We start from the raw sequence: 24,955 nt of genomic DNA, 5'->3' as shown, positions 1-24,955 counted from the left end.
GACATTTCTAGCTTGAAACGTTTCTTCCCACTGATTCTTTGTCAAATGTATCATATTCTGGTTATAGAAATCACATCCAAAGTATACTTTGCAAGAGTGTGTAAAATTCGGACCATGTGACTGATAACATGCTGATTTATGATGGAAGGAACAACCCTAGCTAAGATAATAGCCTATCTAATTGGTCAAGACACCAGATGGGATGTGTCCAAAAGCCGAGTTTAAAACCTCAGGACAGCATCAAATCTGCCCTTCTTCCCTTCTCGTCCTTCTCTCTTCTTGTCACCGCGTTTTGACGCTGTTTTAGCGCTCTTGAGCGTGCTCTGGCCTACAGGCCAGTTGCTACTTAACACCACGATGAGAAGAAAAACCACCTAGTCTCGTTACACCCTTTCTTTCATTTATTTCAGTGTATTTTCTGTTGCGGGTTTCGTGTTCTCAGTTTAAGTTTTGCCGCCACACCTTGTCTCTGAGTTCAACTCGAGCCTGTGACCGCCTCAAAACTTCAACCAGACCAACTCCGCATCCTCAGCCAACGCCCAAGACATCACTTCAACGACTACTGAACTTCCAGCCAATCAGCACTTTGGGAACCCCTTTCCTGCAACCACGACGACAGAAGGGGATCCCTGTAACACAGAGGCACAGCAAGCAAGTACCTCCAGATTCTAACTGAACTGGTGCATTTAATATAAATTTAGCCTCATTGAGAAACTCAATGCGAGGGTTAATTAAGTGATTGATGGTTGTTCAGGTCTATGCGATAGCACATATTTCTGTAAACTTGGGATTTCACATTTTCATTCTCTAAACTCATCCTTTCTCTCTTTCTGCAACGTGTGAATGTGTGAATGCGTGTGTTCATGTTAGATTAGTTTGTCTTAGGTTTATATAAATAAAGTCTTATTTATATTGAAAAGAGAAGTATCTTGTGTTTTGTGCTTACAAGTTAATGTCTTAATCTGCCGATCTTGTTACTGTGCTTATTAATAGTGTTTTCACTATATTTTGGATTTTAATATCCAGTGCAGAGTTGATGTTATACGACTCGTTCAGTGAATCGCTGCCGACTCAGTGATCAGCTGCAAAACAGTGATTCTGTTCAAATTCCCTATAAAATAATAAATGATTCCCTTTGAGCTAAATTAAATTATATTTATGTATCAAACCCTACATTAGTGTACTAGTTTATTATTAATTTATGTAAATTTGCATTTGCAATGTACAGGGACGGGGTAGCAGTGTGATAACGCCATCTCGGTCCAGTTAGATTGATATGAGTACAGGTAAACTGATATTTCGGCTTTGCTGAGAGTCTCCGGCAGCGATGCGGTTAAATGCTGAGTGCGCAGAGCATCAGTCTCTCTCTCTCTCTCTCTCTCTCTCTCTCTCGTGATGACGGTGGTCTTGCCTCCACACCGCATGTGTGAGCGTGTGTAGATGGCTCATCTCACCCACATCACTGGAAACACTGCAGCATCTTTATTCTCGCACACATCGACAGATCTCTCCGTGTTTCTCCTCCCGTCGCTCCCTGGGTCCGGGTCCGTGTCCGTGGATCGGTGTCGGTGGACCGCGGCTGCTCAGTGAGATGCTGCAGGTAATCTTCCTCATTAACCCTGCAGATGATGCGCGTGCATCTGTCAGCGTGTTATCGTCAATGTCTGCTGTCAGAAGTGTGTGTGTGTGTGTGTGAGAGAGATCTGTGTCAGAAGTGTTCATGTGATGCTCAATGCTGGAGCTGAAGGCCTACTGGAGCATTTCCACACAGTCTCGAGGCTATTTCTGCTCTGATGCTGTTGTGTGGGAGCTGCTCATGTTGGATATATGGTTCTATGTAGATTCAGAAATGTTCCTGATGTTACATTATTGGTCATATTAGTGTATCATCTATTTCCAAAGTAAAGCAGGTCTTGCCTTCTTTAAAGCATCAGTAAATATGTAAAGAACATCAAAAAGGTTATTTGATATTTTTGATATAGGTATTTTGATCAACTTGGAATGGTTCTGCTATGACTTCATTAGAACTTTAAAATGGACTTTTTTGATTTAAAATGTGTTTATATGGAATTCAAAAGTTATAATGACAACAGACATTTGGAAAGGTTCTACCATGACTGTGAGGAAAGTGTGACTGAAAACATTTATATAACTTAACTCTTTTACATGATGTTCTTGGATTGTAGTCAGAGTTGTAATGTTCAATTCAAGTTTATTTGTAGCCTATAGCACTTAAGCAGCTTTACAGAAACGTAACGTTTCTACATTATATTTAGTAATAGCTTATCAGTGGTGACTATCTCAAGCTGATGTCCATATGGCAGAAATGTACGGTAAAAGTCAAGCAGTTAGTTAATGTCATTTAATCAAACAGGCAGTGAACACAATTAACAGCAATGATCATATGTTGCGATCAAACTTAGAGCAAAATTTGGTAATTTTGTATGTTATCTGAGGGTTGACATCATCTGAGTTCCAGTAGTACACCGTATTGTTAAATATGCATATATATGACTTTCTCTATACATTGTCCACGTTGATTAAACATTGAAAACAACTCGCTTCCACATTCTTTAAATGGTTCCACATTCTTTAAATGCGAAAAACTTAAAGAACGTTCAAACAATGTTACATAGACGTCTGTAACACCGTGGAGCTCACAAAGGTTCAAAGACATCACAGGAACCTGAAAAGGTTCTACCATGATGTTTTCAGGACTTGTTCTTTGACGTCATGGAGCAAAAAATAAAATAAAAATATAATATTGTGGAACTCAGAAAGGCTCAATGACATCACAGGAACTTGAGAAGGTTCTATGATATTTTTAGGACTTGTTTTTAGACGTGATGGAACAAAAAAAAAATGACAACATAAAGACATGAAAAGTTTTGACTATGACTTTTTTAGGGCTTTAAATGTCATGTAACATTGTGGAACCCCCAAAAACTTCAGACATCACCAAAAAAAAAAACGTTCCATTGACTTCTATGGGACTTGTTCTGACATCACAGAACCCCGCAAAACGTTTCAATAACATCACATGAGTTTGAAATACTTCTACTGCATTTTTGAAACCTCGTATATCCTCAAAATATTCTATGACATCGTGGGAGATCATTTTAAAGTTCATATCACATTACTGATACCTCTTCTTTGGCATCAGGCTGTACAAGTATTTTAGGCTGTTTAATATGTATGTGAGACGAATCTGTGATCACCGCTGGAGCACGGAGAGGAATAATTCAATAAGGAAAGCAGAAAAGGCCACTGACAGAATTAAACGTCTCAGTGGGGATCTGCTTGATGAAAGTGTGTCGTGTTGTGGAGCAGATGTCTCCGCTGAGATCACACTCATAAGTGACTCGTCCCGGACTCACACACGCTACCGCAGTCATGGGGTGTCTGTTGTTTTCTTCTCATGTCTACAGCAGATGAACCAGGTCTGCCTTTCCCCAAAGCATCAGAAGTAGATCAGCCCCAGTGGCAGCTCAGGTCATTTATGTTCTAAAAACGTCTCATTTTGGTTGTGAGAATATTAAAATGGAAATTTCAGCTTCTGAATTGTAAGTAGCAGGTTATTTAAAGCTTTGGTGGTCAACCGATATTAATTTATCATGGCCGATATTTAAAGAGCAGGATGAGTGATGATCAATATAATGCTGATAATTAGATACAATTTAATAACAATTCATTTTCTCACCCTCATGTTTTTTCAAACTTGTTTGGGTTTCTTTCTTCTGTTGAACATGAAATACGATATTCTGAAGAATGTTAGTAAACAAATCTGTTAACGGTAGCCATTGACTTCCATAGTACTAGAAGTCAAGTGGCTACTGTCTAATGTTAGGTTAGGGTTAGGGTTAGGGTTACCAACAGTTTTCATTTTTGGGTGAACTATCCGTTTATGAGATATGAGCACAATATTTACTCAAAATTGACAAAAGTTGAAACTTTTATTGTCCAAATAAAAACATGGTTATCTTAAATCTTAAAATCGCCAAATATCAGCGCATTATCCAGCCTGGCTGATTTATTATCTTTAGTAAATGTGAGTGAAAACATTTTTTAACTTCAATTATTTACTTAATGTTCCATAATGTGCGTTGATTTGTAATGTTCCTGTAGTGCATCATTTTGTTGAATATGCATAAATGTGGCTTCCACTTGACTAGACTGTCTACATTATTTAAACCTTGACAACAACTGGGAACTGTGCAAAAAATGGTTGCCACATTTAAATGTAGCATACGAAATACTGCGAGGTCTAAGCAATTGTATCAAAAAATGCACGTTTGAAGAACGTTCAAACGATATTACGCTCAGACAGTTTTCTCCCAATACCATTATTAGATATTATTAATAACATCTTAAAAGGATTCGTCCAAAATTGAAAATTCTTATCATCTTTTCTCATCCTCAGGTTGTTCCAAACTTGTATGAATTTGTTTCTTCTGTTGAACTCAAAAGATGATATTTTGAAGAATGTAGGTAACCAAACAGCCAATGACTTTAAAAGCATGGAGGAAAAAAGACTATGGGGGTCAATGGCTACCAGCGACTGTTTCGTTACCAAACATCTTCTTTTGTGTTAAACAGAAGAAGACAATTCGTTTGGAACAACCTGAGGATGAGTAAATGATAACAGGATTTTCATTTCTAGGTGAATTTCTTACCAAACGTTTACTCATTTTACCTAACATATTTGAAACGTTCCCTAAAGGTTTCATATACCTTAAGTAATTTAAACACAAAATACGCGATCAGTTCACATGTGTTATTTCTAAATAATGTCATTTTGGTTTAGATGCAGCTAATTAAAAGTGCGTTGTATTTCTTCAACACCGGAGTGTTGTGTTGGTCTAGTTTTGAAAAGTGATAATGGCAGTGCTAATGTTAGCAGCTCCTGGTTCAAGACCAGCAGGTTTTGGGGCCGTCGCAGAACAAATCTCTTTGGAAAAATCTTGTAGATAAATGACAGTAGATGATCTCTGAGGAGCACCATGAGCTCTTCACAGAGAGCAGCGCTGGCTTTAGAGAGGCTCTGTGAAGGACGTGTAGGATTAGGTTTTGCCGCACACACAGAAATACAAAGTCAAAGAGCGCAGCCGTGTGAAGGGCAGGGATGTTCATTCAGATCAGCTGACGCTACACTAATAAATATTGTGATTTGAATGATAAAAGACAGTCAAATGCTAGCTCTTACTATATATGGTGAAAAACTGCAATAGATCCAATGGAACATTACATTTAGTCAATTTTACAGTAAAATACTGTTAAATTTACAGTGCTTGAAAGTGAAAGAGAATAAATCATCGTATAGATATTCTACCGTGAAAAACTGTAACTGACATTTCCAGAATAATCTGTGAGAACCTTGACTTCACATGTGATGGTTTTTCATTGAAATAACAATATTTAACCGTAGTTTGTATTTATCGGTTATGAACATTAGGGTATTATGTTGCATCTTATGTTGTCAGATGAACGTTTATCACATTATTTTAGTGTCATGATGGTGTTTTGTGTTTAAGACACTGTCTGTGCATATTAGATTAGAATCAGTGTTGTGGGTAACGCACTACAAGTAACCCAAGTTACGTAATCAGATTACTGATTTTTCAAGTAATTTACGAAGTAACACATTACTTTTAAATTTACAAAATATCTGACTTACTTTTTCAAACAACTAACACCAGTTTCTTTGTTATGCAAAAGTAGCGTAATGTGTTACTTTCCATAAACAGTAACTAAGTTAGTTACTTTTTAAGGGAGTAAAACAATATTGGGTAACACTTTATTTTAAGGTCTCTTAACTAGTTGCTAATTAGCATGCATATTACTAGAATATTAGCCATTTATTAGTAGTAATTAAGCACTTATTAATGCCTTATTCTACATGACCTTATTCTACATCCCTAATCCTACCCAATTCCTGAACTTAACAACTACCGCACTAACTACTAAGCAAATTAGGAATTTATTGAGGGAAAAGTCGTAGTTAATAGTTAATAAGTGTTCCCTATTCTAAAGTGTTACCCAATATTGTGATGCATTACTTTAGAAAGTAACTTTCCACAACACTGATTAGCACTTCAGTTTGTGGAAAAGCTTCTTTGATTCATCCTGTGGTTTTCTCGTTATCACCTGTGTTTTTAAAGTGGTTGTTGGATGTATACTTGTCCCATAAACATTCAGTCATTTCACTAGAGTCACGTTTGTTTGATGGTTTCTAGTGAATGAAACAGTGAGATGTTTCTCAGCTCTGCTGCTGCTGTGAAGTGTGATTAACAGCTAACTCACAGCTTCTCCAGATGAAGCTCAGTTAACCCTTCGAACTCTAGTGTTTTCTGAATGAAACACATGCGGCGTGAGTCAGAGCTGAGGGTTCAAGCGTGCCGCTGTAATTCGCAGCTGATCTGTGGGCTGATGGGTAACAGCGATTCGTTGGTGACTCACGCCTGAGTCAAAGACACATTTATTCATTTGGCACATGCTTTCAGCAGCATTTCTAGGGCCCTATGAAATCCATTTTATTTTTTTCCCAAATTCATTTTTTTTCATTTTTTTTTTTCCCATTTTAAATGATCTGGATTCCTTTTTTAATGGTTACATTTCATTTTATTAATCAAAAAGCAAAAAGAAACTTGTACAATTTCACATCAATTTATTAAAAGTTTAACAAAAATTACATGTTTAGGACTCTATGAATTTCTTTTTTTTTCTCACCATATGCTTTATTGTTACCAAATTATGTGTTTTAACATGTTAATTATTTGAATACTTAAAAACAACTTAATTTATTCAAATTGATTCTTACAATAGCCTTATGATTTCCCCCCCCCTCGGAAATTATGGGTTGTGTATTTCAATTTTTCAGAAAAATCTGAAAAATTAAACAAACTTTAAATGTTTTTATTGTTTTGATTATTCCTTAAAAAATAACATTTTAATAATTTTAGTAGTAGTACATTCTACTAGTAAGTTAGACTAATATATTTCTGGCACAACTTCTTCAAGTTAAACCGAACTTTTATTTTGACGGGTTGCCGTGAATACCGTTTAAGTTTCTGAGTGTATATGATATAGTTTCTCTCAAATGAAATGGTAAAATGCTCAATACTCTCAGAACAGTTCTGGAGATGTTGTAGATGTATTTATTTCCTCATTTAGTGAGATGGCAGTGATTCCATCCTACATTTCAGATGCGTTAATCATTGGAGATCGAACCCATCACCTTGAGGTTGCGAGCGCAGTAACGTAGATGCCGTCTGCAGGATGTTTGGGTGCTCGGGTGAATTCGGGGTCTGTTTTTGGAGTCTGACGGACAGATAACGCTCGTCTCTCCCCGCCAACCCACTTCCTATGGCCGTGTTTTTTTTTTTTTTACATAAGTGCTAACTGGAGAGCCGAGCTGAATTATTGATGAAGCTGAAAATGGTAATCGCTCTCCTCTCGCTGCAAATGAAGAGGGAGGGGGGCATTTTTAATTAGAACTGCGTCTGTTTATGTGTTCAGAAGTTCATTAACCCTCTACAGACCAACATTTGATGTTTGGTAAATGACCTTTGACCTCTTCAGTGTCATTCATAAATGACCATGGACTATATAAGGAAAGACATTTTATAAGACTGAATATTTAAAAGCACATTCCTTTTGTAAATAAAATTCAGATCTTTAAAATGCCTCTTATTTCTTTTCTGTTCATTGTTAATTGAGAAATCACACTCTTAATGCACCAACAATAAACAAGATTTTAGCATATTCTGAACACTGAACACTAGTATTATAGTAGTTATAGATTTTTCAAAATAGCATTCATTTATATATTTTCTATTTTCATATAGTTGAAGTTTTAGTCATTTTTATATGCGCTATTGTCATTTTTATATATTAAGTTTTTTGTAAATAATTCTGTTCAGCTCTATTTCAGTTTTACTTATAGAAATATTAATACTTAAACTTATTTTATATCCATTAGTTGCCAAGGCAAAAGTTTGGTTACACTTTATTTTAAGGTGTCTTGTTACAGTGTAATTATACCTTTAAGTACTGAGTAATATTAATTAACTACATGTACTTACTATATGATTAGGATTAGGATGAGGGTTTGGTTTAGGGTTACTTGCATGTAATTATGCATAATTAATTGTTATTATAATAGAAAGTATGTGTAACTTGTTTAACAAGAACACCTGACATTAAAGTGCTACCTTTTTTTTTTTTTTTTTTAAGTTTACGTTTGTCATCTAATATTATTATTTATTTTATTTCAGGTTTACTTCAGTGAACAAAAGTGTAATGAAAATATTCCTTACATATAAAACATTGCCATTTAGACATAATTTTGAACAGATTTTGAAGCCAAAATGTTGAATTATGACACATTTCATGTTATGTTTTCTTCTTAGATACTTCAGAAGACATAATTACAAAAATAATTACATTCATTCTTGAAAGATGCATTAAATTGATCAAAAGTGCCATTAAAGACTTATAATATCATGAAAGATTTCTATTTCAAATAAATGCTGTTCTTTTGAACTTTCTATTTATCTGTGAATCCTGAAAAATAAAATGTATCACTGTTTCCACAAAAATATACTGTTTTCAACATTGATAATAATCAGAAATGTTTCTTGAGCAGCAAAACAGCATATTAGAGTGATTTCTGAAGGATCATGTGACACTGAAGACTGGAGTAATGATGCTGAAAATACAGCTTTGATCACAGAAATAAATTACATTTTACAATATATTCACATAGAAAACAGCTGTTTGTAATTATAATATCATTTCACAACTTTTCAGTTTTTACTGAATTTGTACGTATTTAAAAACCATTAATAATCCAGCATGTGTTAACAGTATTTGTTGTGTAAATGTGTGTGTGTGTCTCAGCTCTGACCGTCTGGGATCCGCTCGCTCACACTCTCGCTGTCGCCATGACGACCTCGGCCCTGCGGCGGCAGGTGAAGAACATCGTGCACAACTACTCAGATGCAGAGATCAAGGTGCGCGAGGCGACCTCTAACGACCCCTGGGGCCCGTCCAGCTCGCTGATGTCCGAGATCGCCGAGCTGACCTTCAGCGTGGTGGCCTTCAGCGAGGTCATGGCCATGGTGTGGAAGCGCCTCAACGACCACGGCAAGAACTGGAGACACGTCTACAAGGTGTGCGGATCCGCCCAGACTCAAGTACTAACACAACTAACAATCAACAGGTTCCCCTCAGCAGATGTGCGCTTCCTTTTTTAGTTCATTTCTAGGTTACTTTGTTTTTAGTTGAATTAATTTTTTTCTAATTTGTGATTTCTAGCCTAATTCTAAAAAAGTTTTATTTTTAAAGTTTATTTCTGTTTTTCTAGTCTAATTAGTCATGTCTAGCCAAATTTAAAGGGTTATTTTTTTAGTTTATTTTCCTTTTAAGTCTAATTATTAATTTCTAGCCTGATGTTTAAGAAGTGTTATTTTTATTTTCTTTCTAGTTTGTTTCTATTCTAATTAGTGATTTCTAGCCTAATTTAAAGTGTAAGTTTTAGCTTTTTTTTCTATTCAAACTATTTTATTATTTTATTTTTTTAATTGTAGTTTAATTCTAGTCTTATTAATGATTTTTAAGCCTAATTTTAAAAAAGTATAATTTTTATTTTATCTCTAGTTTAATTTTAAAAAAATGTGTGTGTGATTTCTAGTTTACTTCTAGTCTAAGTAGATATTTCTAGGAGTTATTTCCCAATAACCTAATTTACCAAAGTGTTTTTAAAAAATATATATTTCTAGTTTATTTCTAATTCGGATTTCTTGCCTAATTTTAAAGTTTTATTTATTTATTTTTTTCCAGTAAAATAGTAAATTTTTAGCCTAATTTAAAATAATAAAAACATATACCTGGGAAAAATGAATAAAATGTTATTAATTTTAATTAAAATTAAAATTTAAGTTTTAATTAAAAAATATGATTTATATTTTAAATATTTTTATACATAATATCCTTTTATGCCAACCTCCAAAATTTTGTATCTAGTAGAAACTATAATAGTAATAATAATTTTTAATTAAATGTTTTTATTAATTTTAATTATAATTTAAGTTTCAATTAAAAATACGATTTACATTTTAAATATTTGTATACATAACATGCAGCTTTCCAGTTATGCCAACCTCCAAAAAATAATGTATCTAGTAGAAACTGAGTAAAAAAAATAAATAAATAAATAAAAATAAAACATTCCTTAACCCTAATCTTGTAAACCAAACGAATAGAAAAAGTGCAAATTCACTGATTAAAACCCTGAAAAACATTCCTGAAATGTAATTATTTAGATTTGCCTAAATTATTTTAGTTACTTGTTTTAATCTGTGCAAACTCCTGGTTTTACAGCAGATGTACCAGAGGAACCTGTTAGCCTAACCTATTTTTCTGGACAGCAGAGTACAAAAGTCTGAGAAGCACTGCTCTAGTGTTAATGATCAGTAATCCGTGGGTGTATCTGTGTGCTCAGGCGCTGACGCTGCTGGACTATCTGGCTAAAACGGGCTCGGAGCGCGTGGCCCAGCAGTGCCGTGAGAACGCCTTCACCATCCAGACACTGCGGGACTTCCAGTACGTGGACCGGGACGGGCGTGACCAGGGCGTGAACGTGCGCGAGAAGGCCAAGCAGCTGGTGGCGCTGCTGCGGGACGAGGAGCGTCTGAGGCAGGAGCGGGCGCAGGCGCTCAAGACCAGAGAGCGGATGACGGGCGGCGGCGGGGTGAGCGGCGGGGTGAGCAGCGGGGTGAGCAGCGGGGCGAGCGGCGTTCCTCCGGCGTACCCCAGCAGACGCAGCAGCCAGCCCAGCATGAGCGCGCTGTACGGAGAGGACTTCAGCCGCTCCAGAGGATCACCGACCTCCTTCAACTGTAACACTCTCATTAATATCACCAGCCCATAACTGATGAGCTCTCACTTTCAGCTCGTGTTCAGTCAAGAGGCAGCGTTTACAGGCTGTCAACACATGTGCTTTACAGCAACAACATTCACAAGGAAAATGATAGACTAAAAACAAACAAACAATCAGGTACAAAACGATGATATTGTTTTGCTGTAGAAAATGTTATTTTTTCATTTCATTTTTAATTTAGAAACTAACTAAATTATAGTGATGTACTTGATTTTGAAACCAACACTGAGCAAAAACAAAACAAAAAAAAAAGAAAATGGTTGCATTTTGTTTTACAATATGTGCTCTTACCTGTACTTATAGTACACTCACCTAAGAAAGTACTGTTAATTCATTTAATTAATTGCTTTATCTAATTTAATTAAATTACATTTAAGCTATTTAAGGGTCGATGTCTTAAATGTAGATCTATAAATAAAATATATATGACCACATAAGAGAACAAACAAACAAAAATAAATAGATTTATACAATAAAAAATAGCAATAATAAAATAGAAAACTATTAAATATGTAATACAAATATATATTTAAAAAACATTCTACATATTAGTGCTGTCAAATGATTAATCGCGATTAATCGCATCCAAAATAAATGTTTTTGTTTACATAATATATATGAGTGTGTACTGTGTATATTTATTATGTGTATATATATAAATACAAACACATGCATGTATATATTTAAGAAAATATGTTGTTTATATATTAAATATATTTATATAAAATATAATAATATAAATGTATATACATGTAAATATTTTCAAAATATATACTGTATGTGTGTTTATTTATATATACATAATAAATACACAGCAGTACACACTCATATATTATGTAAACAAAAACTTTTATTTTGGATGCAATTAATCGCGATTAATCGTTTGACAGCACTAATATATATATATACATGTGTAAAAATGTTTAGGATGTCACTCCCAGACTATTTATTAGAGTTATTTTTTTGTCTGAAAGTGGCATCCCCATTTTCGTCATAGCTAATAATAAAGCGATGACATTAGTGGTGTTCTCTGCACTGATGAGTCTCATCACAGCTGCTGCTGCCATGTGCTCGAGTGTTTGTAGTCTAATGAGGGCGTGACACACACACACATACACACTGACAGTATAATAAAATCTGAAGTGAGATGATGATGATGATGGATTATGATGTATTAGAGCCTCTCAGAGCAACATCAATCGTATCTATCACACACATATATAAAGATGAATGATCCTCAGCCGTCTGTCTGTGTGTCTGTCAGCGTCCTCCTCGTCTCCTCGAACGTCTGATCTGGAGCAAACTCGACCGCAGACGAGCGGAGAAGAAGAGCTGCAGCTACAGCTCGCGCTGGCCATGAGCAGAGAGGTACATATACACGCACAAAGATATTCTTTTTTTATTTCATATTATGAATTTTATTATTTATATTTTATTGCAGTTTATTACATTTATATATTTTTTATTTATTTAAAAATATTATTTTAATATTATTTTGTTTCATAAAATATTTTAATATATTTGTAATTACATTTGTCATTATGCAATAATTATTTTATGTTATAATGTAGCACATATTTCATTTATTTAAAGCTACATTTTTGCCATTTTAGGTTTCTTAGAAAGTTTTAATGTGCATTGCATTTATTTTATTCATCATTATATGTTTAGTTATAATTATTTCTATTTAATTATACGAAGTGTCTATTTACACTAAGTGCGAATAGCCTGTCTTGTTGGCAAAGGCTATTTACAGTAACTCTGCCCGCTAATGTGTGATTGAGTTAGTCAACACTAAAAAAAAACACTAAATCAATGTTAGTTTCAGTGGCATAGATGATAAGGCACATGCATTTGGACTCAATCGACCCGAGTTCGAGCCCGCCATTTGCCAAACTTTTTTTCTCTCTTTTCAAATCTCATATTGCATCAGAAAGGCATTTATTTTAAGTAGAAATGAAGGAAATAATCAAAAAGTTGAAACTAAGAGTATTGGGTGGGGTTAGGGTAGGTGTAGGGAGGGCTTTATTGTCCCAATAAGGTGGCATCCAGTTAATAATTTGAATTAAAACTATAATTTACACTCAATACATTATTGCTATTTGCAATAAGTAGTATAAATAGCAGAAAATCTTGCTATTTTAACATAGTGTAAATAGAATCTCTAGCTATTTGCACTAAATAGCATATCTTTAAAAAAATACTGCTATTTTCACTTGGTGTAAATAGAATCCATTGCTATTTGCACTTAGTGTAAATAGCCGCTGCCTTAATTATATTACTATTTATGACGTTCATTTTTATTTAATTAATTTATTTTGTTAGTTTTTTTTTTTCAACCATTTTTAGGTGTCTTAAAATATATTTTTTATTTGTAATTGTATATTATCTATTCATCCATTGTTCAAACTGCTTATCCTTGATTGTACATTTATTATTTATGTTTATTATAGTATAACTTATAACTTTTATTATATTGTAACTTTTTATTTTATTATATTACAATCATTTTAGGTCATTGTTAGGTTTCTTAAATGTATATATATGCATTTTCAGTTTTCATCTTACATATATTTTACATTTATTTTATTTATAATTTTATAATTATTTTATTTATTATTAATATTTTATTATAGTACAATTGATCACATTTATTTATTTTTTTACCTACTAACTTTAGGTTTGTTAGTTGTAGTGTACAATAATAATCCTGACACACACTCTCTCTTCTTTACAGTAGACGGTTTCCTAAATGAACTGTAAATTATCCTGTGTGTCTTCAGTTTCTGTGGTGTTTGAGAGGCTTTTCATTCCCAGCATGCAGCAGCCGGAGCATTTCCATCTCTAAATCCCAAAGGCACGAGCTGGTCGAGTGTGTGTGTGTGTATGTGAGGACGGCGACCAGCTCCGTGAGCACAGAGGAGGAAACGTGAGGAGAAAGGCGAGCAGGATGAGTTTTGCTGCTGTTTCAGGAATATTTGCGTTCCCACAGGACACGGTGGAGGAGCAGAAACCACACACACTGCTGAAAATAACCCTGATTAACCCACATCCAGCGCAGACACGCCCCTCCACAGCAGCCAATCACTGCCTGCCGCTCGCTGTTGTCATGGAGACGCAGCAGGACATCCTGTAGCTCTGCGCAGGTATCAGAGGAACCACCGTGTGTTTCAGGATTCTCACCCGGGGGCGCCTCAAAAACATTTAAAGTGTTCAAACAACAAATGCAAAAGAAAAAAAGTTGTAAACTGATATTTAGTCCATATATAATATTACAATATGCATTATATTAAAATAAAAACAAAAATAATTAATAATAATTAACAAATAATAATAAAAATAAATAAAATAAATAACACGAGTTATATTAACAATAATATCATGAGTTCTTGAAATCAAGGGGAATTCTTTTTTTTTTTAATTAATAAAATTATTATTATTGATGTATTGAAACAGTCAAACTCTAAATTAAAATGCAAAAAACACAAAATCAAGATGTAAACAGAAATGTATTTAATATGCAATATTATAATATCATAACAAATATTATAATAGTATAATATAAAAAGTAAAAATATTTTAAAAAATTAATTATATTGTTAATTAATCATATTAATTATTATTTGTTAATTAATAATTATTTTCCTCCTCAGTAGCTCTTTGTTTCATTATTGTTAATATATTACAGTAGTCAAACTCTAAATTAAAGTGCTAATATGTCATTATAATATAATCAAAATAGTAAATTATACAAAAAATATATATTTTCCCCCACAATAACTGTTTCTTTTAATTGAAGAACATACAGTTCTTGAAAGCGCTCAAGTCACAAAATGAATCATAGTTGATTATTTTAATTCAATACCACATACAGTATCTCACAGAAGTGAGTACACCCCTCACATTTTTGTAAATATTTTATTATATCTTTTCATGTGACAGCACTGAAGAAATGACACTTTGCTACAATGTAAAGTAGTGAGTGTACAGCTTGTATAACAGTGTAAATTTGCTGTCCCCTCAAAATAACTCAACACACAGCCATTAATGTCTAAACCGCTGGCCACAAAAGTGAGTACACCCCTAAGTGAAAATGTCCAAATTGGGCCCAACGTGTCAATATTATGTGTGGACGCCATTATTTTCCAGCACTGCCTTAACCCTCTTGGGCATGGAGTTCACCAGAGCTTCACAGGTTGCCACTGGAGTCCTCTTCCATGTTAGAGACCTTGCGCTCCTCCACCTTCCGTTTGAGGATGCCCCACAGATGCTGAATAGGGTTTAGGTCTGGAGACATGCTTGGCCAGTCCATCACCTTTACCCTCAGCTTCTTTAGCAAGGCAGTGGTCGTCTTGGAGGTGTGTTTGGGGTCGTTATCATGTTGGAATAGAAGGGAGGGGATCATGCTCTGCTTCAGTCACATTACATGTTGGCATCCATGGTCCCCTCAATGAACTGTAGCTCCCCAGTGCCGGCAGCACTCATGCAGCCCCAGACCATGACACTACCACCACCATGCTTGACTGTAGGCAAGACACACTTGTCTTTGTACTCCTCACCTGGTTACCGCCACACATGCTTGACACCATCTGAACCAAATAAGTTTATCTTGGTCTCATCAGACCACAGGACATGGTTCCATGGTTCTTCAGCAAACTGTTTGCGGGCTTTCTTGTGCATCATCTTTAGAAGAGGCTTCCTTCTGGGACTACAGCCATGCAGACCAATTTGATGCAGTGTGCGGCGTATGGTCTGAGCACTGACAGGCTGACCCCCCACCCCTTCAACCTCTGCAGCAATGCTGGCAGCACTCATACGTCTATTTCCCAAACACAATCTCTGGATATGACGCTGAGCACGTGCACTCAACTTCTTTGGTCGACCATGGCGATGCCTGTTCTGAGTGGAATCTGTCCTGTTAAACCACTGTATGGTCTTGGCCACCATGCTACAGCTCAGTTTCAGGGTCTTGGCAATCTTCTTATAGCCTACGCCAGCTTTATGTAGAGCAACAATTCTTTTTTTCAGATCCTCAGAGAGTTCTTTGCCATGAGGTGCCATGTTGAACTTCCAGTGACCAGTATGAGAGAGTGAGAGCGATAACACCAAATTTAACACACCTGCTCCCCATTCACACTTGAGACCTTGTAACACTAACGAGTCACATGACACCGGGGAGAGAAAATGGCTAATTGGGCCCAGTTTGGACATTTTCACTTAGGGGTGTACTCACTTTTGTGGCCAGTGGTTTAGACATTAATGGCTGTGTGTTGAGTTATTTTGAGGGGACAGCAAATTTGCGCTGTTATAAAAGCTGTACACTCACTACTTCACATTGTACCAAAGTGTCATTTCTTCAGTGTTGTCACATGAAAAGATATAATAAAATATTTACAAAAATGTGAGGGGTGTACTCACTTCTGTGAGATACTGTAATATATATACACTCCCAGCGTTCCTGTTAATAAAAAAATTTGAAAACAAGACAATATATTGGACATCGTGGGCCCTTCAGTCAAAAAGCTTGAGAAGCACTGGATTAAACTATTAACAAGACAGATTTTTAACCTTTGCAATTTCTTTCTTTAATTTTCTGTATTTTGCATGTTTTAACTTCTTTGTCCAGCTTGTACTAACTATTTCTTCCCTCTTCTTCTCTAATCTCAAGTGGTATTTCTCCTGCAGTGTTGTCTGTGGATGTCCTGTGAATGTCACGGAGCTCATTAACCTCCTGCTCTTTTCATCCTAATTAATCCTTGCACTAACGAACAGCATAGGCTTCAGCTTCTGGTGCTGAGCTTGTTTTGTCTCCCGAAGGACCAGCGGAGCCGTCAGGGGGACGACGCTCCTCTGCAGACAGCTCTGGAGGAGAGTAAAGGCGAGCGAGACTCGCGGCCTTCAGAGGTGAGAGAGACACTCAACAGCTGCATGATCTTCTGAGCTTCTGAGCGGCTCACCGTTGATTTCCTCTCACAGTCGGCCATGATTGATCTGGTGGATGTATTCGGACCCACGCCTGCCGCGCCAGCCAGCGACGACCCCTGGGACACCCCGCCCACCTGCCCCGTGAACTCTGACCCCTGGGAGTCTGTCGGTCAGTGATGAGCGCTCTCAGTGCCGTGATACACAGTCCATCAGTTTTAATAAGAGTTTGCGATTCCTCAACGTCATTGCATATATCTTGCAGTCACAGTGCGAACACTTCTTTAGGTTTCATTGAAGTGTAAAAAATGATTATTTATTAGTATTTTGATAACATTTTAACATTGTTTCAGCATTGTTTGAAGGTTGTTTCAGCATTTTGATCAACGTTCAAGCAACAACTGACATTGGTCAGTCAAGTAAAATTTACTTTAAAACAACTTTGATATATCGATATTTTGTTAACACTTTAAATCTATTTAGCGATAAACATTGTTTGAATGTTTTTATCAACACTGAAACTGACATTAACTGAGATTATTTCCACCACTTTTCAGCGTAGAGAGTTGGTCAAGTAAAATATTATTACTAAAAATGATTATCACCACAAATTTATTGCTTTTTAAGGTTTTATTCAAATGTAAAACTGGAAAAAGATGACTTTTTTTTAAGTTTAATTAGTCTTTTTTGACTTCCTAGTCACAATTTCATCATTCATTCACGGGTTAATCAAGGTTATAGATGTTGATTTTTGTTTTGATTTAAAAAAATTAATTTTGTTTTAAGGATTTTTAGACTTTGTATTTGAGAAGCAACACACAAATACTTTTCCGCAGTGCACTGAGGATGTTTTTTGATCTGGTTGTGTTGAAATCACAACATTGTTTCAATGTCTTATTTTTCATACAGATCTTGTTAAAATGTCAACGTTGATTCATCAATATTTTGTAAACCTTCTAAAACTATTTGCCATTAAATGTTGATTCAACAAGTTTTTATCAACATTGAAGCAACAACTGACATTATTTCAACCGTATTTCGAACATTGGTCAAGTAAAAATATCTAAAAATTATCTTGCGGTCACAGTGTGAACGCTTCTTTGGGTTTTATTCAAATGTAAAAAAAATTAACATTTCAACATTGATTTATTAGTGTTTTGTTAACTGGTTAAAACTATTTATCATTAAACATTGATTCGCCATTGTTTAAATATTTATAGAAACATTGAAAAAACAACTGACATTATTTCAACCACATTTCAAGGTAGAATGTAAAGATATCTAAAAAAAAAAAACATTTTGTTTTGGGGGGTTTTCGATATTTTAACTCAACAGTAAGACAAAAATATTTCAAGGATTCTTTGTGAGAATGTATTTTGATTTGGTTGTTTGTTTCAGCTGTAGTTAAGTCTAGTAACCCGGTGGCTGATAGTCCCTGGACGGCCCGCCCTTCTTCCAGTAGCCCCGCCCACCCGTGGGGAACCCACCAATCACCTCCTGAGCCCTGGGATGCACCGCCTTCAAACTCCACCTCTAACATGGATGATAAAGCCTGGAGGAGCCCAGCGCGACCAGGTACAACACCTCATATTAAAAACCAAAGTGAGATACATTTTTGATTTGTAATTGTGACTTTTTATCTCATACACTCGAAATTGTAACTTTTTTTTAGTTATTTGTGAGATGTAAACTCGCAATTGCAAGAAAAAAGGCAACATTTTTTCACTTTAAATAAGTAAATATTTGTAGCCCTAGAGATCCATCTCTAGATTCTTTGCACTTCATTCCAGTGTTGAGTGTGAAGGACCCGTTTACTATTCCAGAGGAGGAGGAGCTTAGAGTGGAGGGGGAGGAGCCTAGAGCGGAGCAGCCGGGGCCAAACCAAGTTTTCAGCCCTCGCTGTGAGAGTCCTGCAGGTACTCATCACACCAAACCAGACCCTCTTCACAATCGTTTTCCTCTCTGAGTCGAGCTGAAGCTCATTCACATCTCTCATTTCAGATGCCGATCAGTTCGGCGAGTTGGTGGTGGGTGTTCAAGTGAATGGACGGGGAAATGACAGTCCAGAGACCTTTGACCTCTCTCGCCTCGGGCCTCCTCTGGACGCAGTGACCCCCAGACTGTGCCGGACCCCTGAAGCATTCCTCGGCCCCACCGCTGCCTCCCTCGTCAACCTGGACACGCTCATTCCCACCAACCCGCCGGTCAAGAGCAAAAACCCCTTCCTGTCAGGTAGGAAAACATTCACATCACGCTTATTATTTTGGGGATTTTATATTTTTCTTACAGATGCCATAGATTGGAAAACAGTATTTACATTGCCATAGTTGAATAATAATAGATCTATACATGGAAATGACATACCGTGAGCCTCAAACACCATTGTTTCCTCCTTCTTATGTAAATCCTGTGCGCAAAAGACCACTGAAAAAGAGGATGAATACAAACTGAATACTCTTAAATTATTCTTTTTCACTTTTTGAATTTTAGTCAGTGTGTAGTGTGTATGTTTGTGCATAAAAAGATCTACAAAGTCACAAATCTCAAAGTCCACTCCAAAGGGAGATATTTCGTTTTTAAAAGATCCCTTTTCAAGAACTACAACGAACGGCTCGTTTGGACTAAAGTGTTTTTTTCCGGTGTTTGTGATATCACAAAGCAGCCCATTAGAATATCATTCAAATAAATCCCGCCTACGGAAATTTGAACGGTTGGGGGGTGGGGAGGGGCGAGGTCGTGGTTAGAACCATTGACATATAAACCCAGGTGAATTTCTGAAGGAAACCGTCTACCTTCAGAACATTTTGGATGTCATTTTCATTTCATCTTGCATGTAATACCTGATACAGCAGTGTTTGTGAGCGGAGCGCTGCTTTGTGTACAGCGTTACCGGGGAAACCTCGATCTCTACCACTCCAACAATGAATTTGCATATATATGCCACCACAAATAGAGTGTCTGTGGGAAACACTGGACTATGGTATAAATAAATTCAACTGTATAATAGTTTCACCGCAATTCATGTTATAATGTTAGAATTAAAGAACAATAAACATAATACATATTACCGTTGCACTTATCTGTACATAGTAAATGCAGTTATTTATCTAAAACGTGATTTAGCCAAAAAAAACAAAACAACAATAACGTTACCACTCTAATACATCTTGCAATATCCGTTCATGCAAAGGTTCTGTGTGATCCTTAAATTGATGTTCACACTAGTCCCTCTAAGTCTCTACCATTTGCAATTCCTCCAGGTAACTATAAATGTGGAAATTGCACTCAATGTCAGTACACCAGGAGATTGAAATATTTTCCACATCCTAGAACAGGCAAAAACATATTCATAAAAAATGTCATCACGTATAATTCCTGTAATGTCATTTATGCTATACTCTGTCTATGCGGAATGCTGTATGTTGGTAAAACATCAAGAGAATTAAAAAATTTGTATATGTGAACATTGCAGTGCTATAAGACGTGGGAACATGAGCAATCCAGTAGCACAACATTTTATATAATATTCACATTCTATTTGTGAGTTTTTCTACTTTGGTATTGAACAAGTACATTCAGTAGGGAGGTGATATTGTTGTGAAACGTAAATCTAGGGAGCCTTTCTGGATTATTACTTTAGACACATAACTTGCCAGAGGTCTCAATCAGGAAACTGATTATGGTATGTTTTATTAGTTCTTTGATTTTCTTTCCTGTTTTTTTTTTTTTTTTTCCTCCTTAAACTTGTTTGTAAGCCACTCCCCTAATTGGCAGAGTGACACACCTGTTGCTGATCACAAGAATGTTCAAAGCATTGTTTGGTACTGCTGTTCTTGATGTCTGATGAAGGTCTTGATAATGGACGAAACATCATTTTAATTAATAAAGTTTTCATCTCTTCAAGAGTGAGTGCGACACCTTTTTCAATTGATATGGCTTTTTGATTTTTGGTTGCAGCTCCTCTTTTGTTGGTAGAGCACCTCTTTTTAGTAACTTTTGTTAACCATTAGGAAAGAAGAAATAAACTAAATTTAAGATAAATATATTATATGAAAAGTCTTTTTGTGCAGTTTTGCTTCTCAGATATATGAAGTTTGGGATAAGTAAGTTTTTTTTTTTCTGAGAGAGAAATTAATAATTTTATATGTTATAAGAAGCATTAAATTGATCAAAAGTGTCAATAAATACATTTATAATGCTACAGAAGATTTCTATTTCAAATAAAAGCAGTTCCTTTGAACTTTATACTCATCTGTCAGTCGTGAAAAATAAAATGTATCACGGTTTCCACAAAGAATAAAAAAATCAGCAGCACAACTGTTCAACATTGATAATATTCATGATAGCAAAAATATTTGTTGAGCAGCAAATCAGCATGTTAGAATGATTTCTGGAGGATCATGTAACACTGAAGACTGGAGTGATTATGCTGAAAATTCTGCTTTGATCACAGAAATAAATGACATTTTAACAGACAATTACATAGAAAACAGCTATATTAAATAGTAATAATATTTCACAATGTTAATGATTTTACTGTATTTTTAATCAAATAAATGCAGCCTCGGTGGGCAGAAGAGTACAGGATAATGATATGTTGTGTCCCGTGCAGGTCTGAGCACACCGTCTCCCACAAACCCCTTCCACTGTGAGCAGCCCAGACTGACTTTGAATCAGATGCGTCCTCACTCCACGTCGCCGCTGCCGGCTCATGCTCTGTCCTACAGCGCCTCCCTCCCTCTGCCCATCCTGCAGCAGAAGCCCCAGACTCTGCCCTCGTCCTTCACACAGCCGCCCCACGGCCTGCTGGACCTGCCCAGCAACCTGCCACAGCCGCTGCTGCCCCTCACGCCCTCCACCCGACAAACACAGCACCCCGGCCAAAGCCACAACCCCTTCCTCTGAGGAACCGCACTTCCTCTGAAACCATACTGAAACTTGATTACAGCAATTTGGTTTCAGTGTGAACTGACTGAAGAGCTGACTTAAAGCCAGAAGAATGGGAAATGGAGACTGAAACTGGATTATAGTGATTCGGTTTCAGTGTGAACAGACTGAAGAGCTGATATAAAGCCAAAAAAGGGGAAACGGAGACTGGAACTGATTTGGTGTTTGATTTAAAGCCTAAAGAATGAGAAATGGATACTTAAACGGGATTACAGACTGAAAGTAGATCATAGTGATTTGGTTTCAGAATGAACAGGCTGAAGAGCTGATTTAAAGGTGGGGTAAGTGATTTCTAGTAGCCAATGCTGATATTTGAAATCACCAAAACAAACATGCCCCTACCCCAAAAGGGTCCCTGTTTTGATAGCTCCGGCCCCACACATACATACGAAACCCAGGAAACGATTAGTTCTGTGAAACAAAGCAAAACCAATGTTACTCACCTATCGAGAAGAAACAAAGCAACCTCGGCGTCAGATCGCAGGCCTTCCCGCTCCTTAGGTTCTCTCCAGCGCTGGAAAGCTGATCTGATATTTACACGGGTCCTGCTTCTTGCCTTATCATCACACTGTGTCTACACCGGACGCGAGCGACAAGGCTCGACAAAATACTATAGAACTCATGATAATCAGTGATGCTGTCTACACTGGATGGGACACGACAAATCCCCGGCAGTAAACTGCTGCCACGATCTGTTTATGACACATTGACACAAATTTCGAATGATTTTCAACGGTCGCTTTATCGCGTCCAGTGTAGACAGACTTTAGCTGTTGTGGCGCGGAGTCCGGTGTACACACAGTGTAAGCCTTCTTTTGTTCCACAGACGTTTTCCTCTTTTGTTTTTTATCCGCCATTTCTATCTTTCTGTCGTCGCTCGGCTCAGCTAATGTCCATCATGTGCACTGAGCGCTCTCTCCTCGCATAATGAGTATACGCCCCTTACTGCTGATTGGCTACAAGCTTGTTTTTGTACTGGGCCCGACTCAGTTTTCTAAAGCGTTTTTGAAAAAAACATACCCCACCTTTAAAGCCTAAAGAAAGAGAAATGGATACTGAAACTGGATTACAGCAATTCTGTTTCAGTGTGAATAGACCGAAGAGCTAATCTAAATGCAAAAGAATGAGAAATGGAGACTGAAACTAGATTATAGTGATTTGGTTTCAGTGTAAATAGACTGAAGAGCTGATTTAAAGCCTAAAGAACGAGAAATGGAGACTGAAACTGGATTACAGCAATTCGGTTTCAGTGTGAACAGACTGAAGAGCTGATTTAAAGCCAAAATAATGGAAAACGGAGACTGGAACTGGATTATAGTGATTCAGTTTCAGTGTGAAGGGACCGAAGAGCTGATCTGAAGCCTAAAGAACAATTCTGGACCTGTTTTTGATGAAAGTACTTTTCCTATACGATGATACACATTTAATGCTGGCTAACTTTATTATTTTATGTGCGTGCGTCTATATTCTGCGTGATAATAGCTCAGCCTGGTTTATCACATTTATATCGAGCTTAAAGTCAACATGAAATCAAAACTGACTCTGTTTACTTTCCTAACACAATCCTGGTATTATTGTGCACTTATGTCATCGATGCATGTTATTTCAAAAACTTTCGGTCATAATCAAAATACGATAACATGCTCTGACCCAAAACATTTTTTTCAATCTTTTAGATGCCACAGACCCCAAAAATATAATCATCCTCATGTAAGAGAACCCCATTATACATTTTTAAATACAGAGATATATAAAATAATCTTAAATGATAGCCAAATAGTTACCTGGGCATTCTTAAGACTACTAATGTAGGTAGTTTTTCTTTAATAGTTAACATAGTAACTTAATGCTGGCTAGTATAATGCAAATGACAGCAATAATAGCCATTCTGGTATGCAACGTCCACTTTCTACCATCTACTCAAATCCCGATGGATAAAATCCAATCTGAATATCCAGAATTAGGGCACATTATGGGTCGTGAACGTCATTTCATGTTGACTTTATGACGTTGGCTCGATGCTTTGCTCTTCTGCTGCACAGGATCAGCATGCTGCTAATGAACTTACGGAGGGGTTAAATGTCAATAATTCAGTCAAAAACAACCTACACTGTCTAAACGGGGGTACATTTCAGGAACACAACAGAACTAATGAATCTTCACCAGGAACAAACTCACCGTCCTCCCCTCGTTCCTCAAACATCTCCCTCCTTGTTTCCTTTCTGTTGCCTTCAATCGATGGATCTGATGAGTGATGAGATCCGGCACTGATTGTAACCGAGCTCCTCCACGTGCCTGTCTCACCGACAGTCCCACAATGCACTGGGGCTGGCGCCTCACTTCCTGTTCGGATCTCAGGTGCGGCGCCCACAGGAACCTGCATAGCCAATTAAAACTCACTGACACCGTCTGTCTGAAAGGGACGTGTTTTATAATCGCTACGGACTCGATATAAGTCAATGCTGAATTATCTGATGCTGTTATTTCCTCCACTCAGAAAAGTGATTGAAGAACAAGTACCAGCTTTACTGTTAATCACTGCTATTGAGTATGCCATCCAGTTTGTCCTAGTAAAGGAGAACCAGGTTAATCGTTTAATCTACTATGAGTTAAATGGTGTATATTAAAGGCACTAATAAATGAATGTTATTCACTTTTATCACTATTTTTCCCCTCAGCTCTCATATGTGCATCATGTGTCCAGCAGATTGATTATGATTGTGGGAAAATGAATTATGAATATAGATCAATATTTCAGTGATGTACAATTAAATAAAGGAGTTTGATATTTAGACATTTAAAGTTTCCTTTTCACTATCTGTGACAATTTAGAAAAAAAGCAGAAGATTCTGATCGGATGTGATTCTAATCAAAACAATGAATGCGAGGATTCATGGATTATACCGATCTCCTTGCTACGTTTCTGGACGTCGATCGTGTTAATTACATTGCTGTCTATGGGAGGGTCAGAGAGCTCTCAGAATGCATCAAAAATATCATAATTTATGTTCCGAAGACGAGCAAAGCTTTTACGGGTTTGGAACAACATGGGGGTAAGTGATTAATGACAAAATTTTCATTTTGGGGTGGAGTAAACCTTTAACTTAATAAGCAGCCATAGTGTAATTGTAAAGGCCTTCAGTGAGT

General features: G+C 36.6%; 1 protein-coding gene across 2 annotated transcripts; it reads left to right on the top strand.

Annotated features, from left to right (window-relative positions):
- Positions 1 to 1,362: 1,362 nt before the first annotated feature.
- Positions 1,363 to 24,590, top strand: epn3b (epsin 3b). 2 transcript variants are annotated; one of them, XM_058746171.1, is made up of 10 exons: positions 1,363 to 1,600; positions 8,899 to 9,170; positions 10,502 to 10,898; positions 12,204 to 12,307; positions 16,757 to 16,843; positions 16,916 to 17,033; positions 18,260 to 18,436; positions 18,685 to 18,777; positions 18,863 to 19,093; positions 21,474 to 24,590. In XM_058746171.1, the coding sequence occupies exons 2-10, from the start codon at positions 8,943 to 8,945 to the stop codon at positions 21,764 to 21,766; spliced, it is 1,728 nt and encodes a 575-aa protein (XP_058602154.1). In that variant the 5' UTR covers positions 1,363 to 1,600; positions 8,899 to 8,942; the 3' UTR covers positions 21,767 to 24,590. The 2 variants fall into 2 exon arrangements, with proteins under 2 accessions (XP_058602154.1, XP_058601487.1); XM_058745504.1 differs by having other exon boundaries at positions 18,652 to 18,777.
- The last annotated feature ends 365 nt before the right edge of the window (positions 24,591 to 24,955 follow it).

Source organism: Onychostoma macrolepis, chromosome 01 (assembly GCF_012432095.1).
Source record: "Onychostoma macrolepis isolate SWU-2019 chromosome 01, ASM1243209v1, whole genome shotgun sequence".
Classification (NCBI taxonomy): Eukaryota; Metazoa; Chordata; class Actinopteri; order Cypriniformes; family Cyprinidae; genus Onychostoma; species Onychostoma macrolepis.
Note: the sequence above shows the minus strand (reverse complement) of the source record. Positions and strands in the feature narration are given on the sequence as shown.

Coding starts and splice junctions, on each gene's coding strand:
- epn3b (XM_058745504.1), top strand. CDS start 8,943: ATGACGACCTCGGCCCTGCGGCGGCAGGTGAAGAACATCGTGCACAAC. Junction 9,171..10,501: donor ACTGGAGACACGTCTACAAG/GTGTGCGGATCC, acceptor CTGTGTGCTCAG/GCGCTGACGCTGCTGGACTA. Junction 12,308..16,756: donor CGCTGGCCATGAGCAGAGAG/GTACATATACAC, acceptor TGTCTCCCGAAG/GACCAGCGGAGCCGTCAGGG.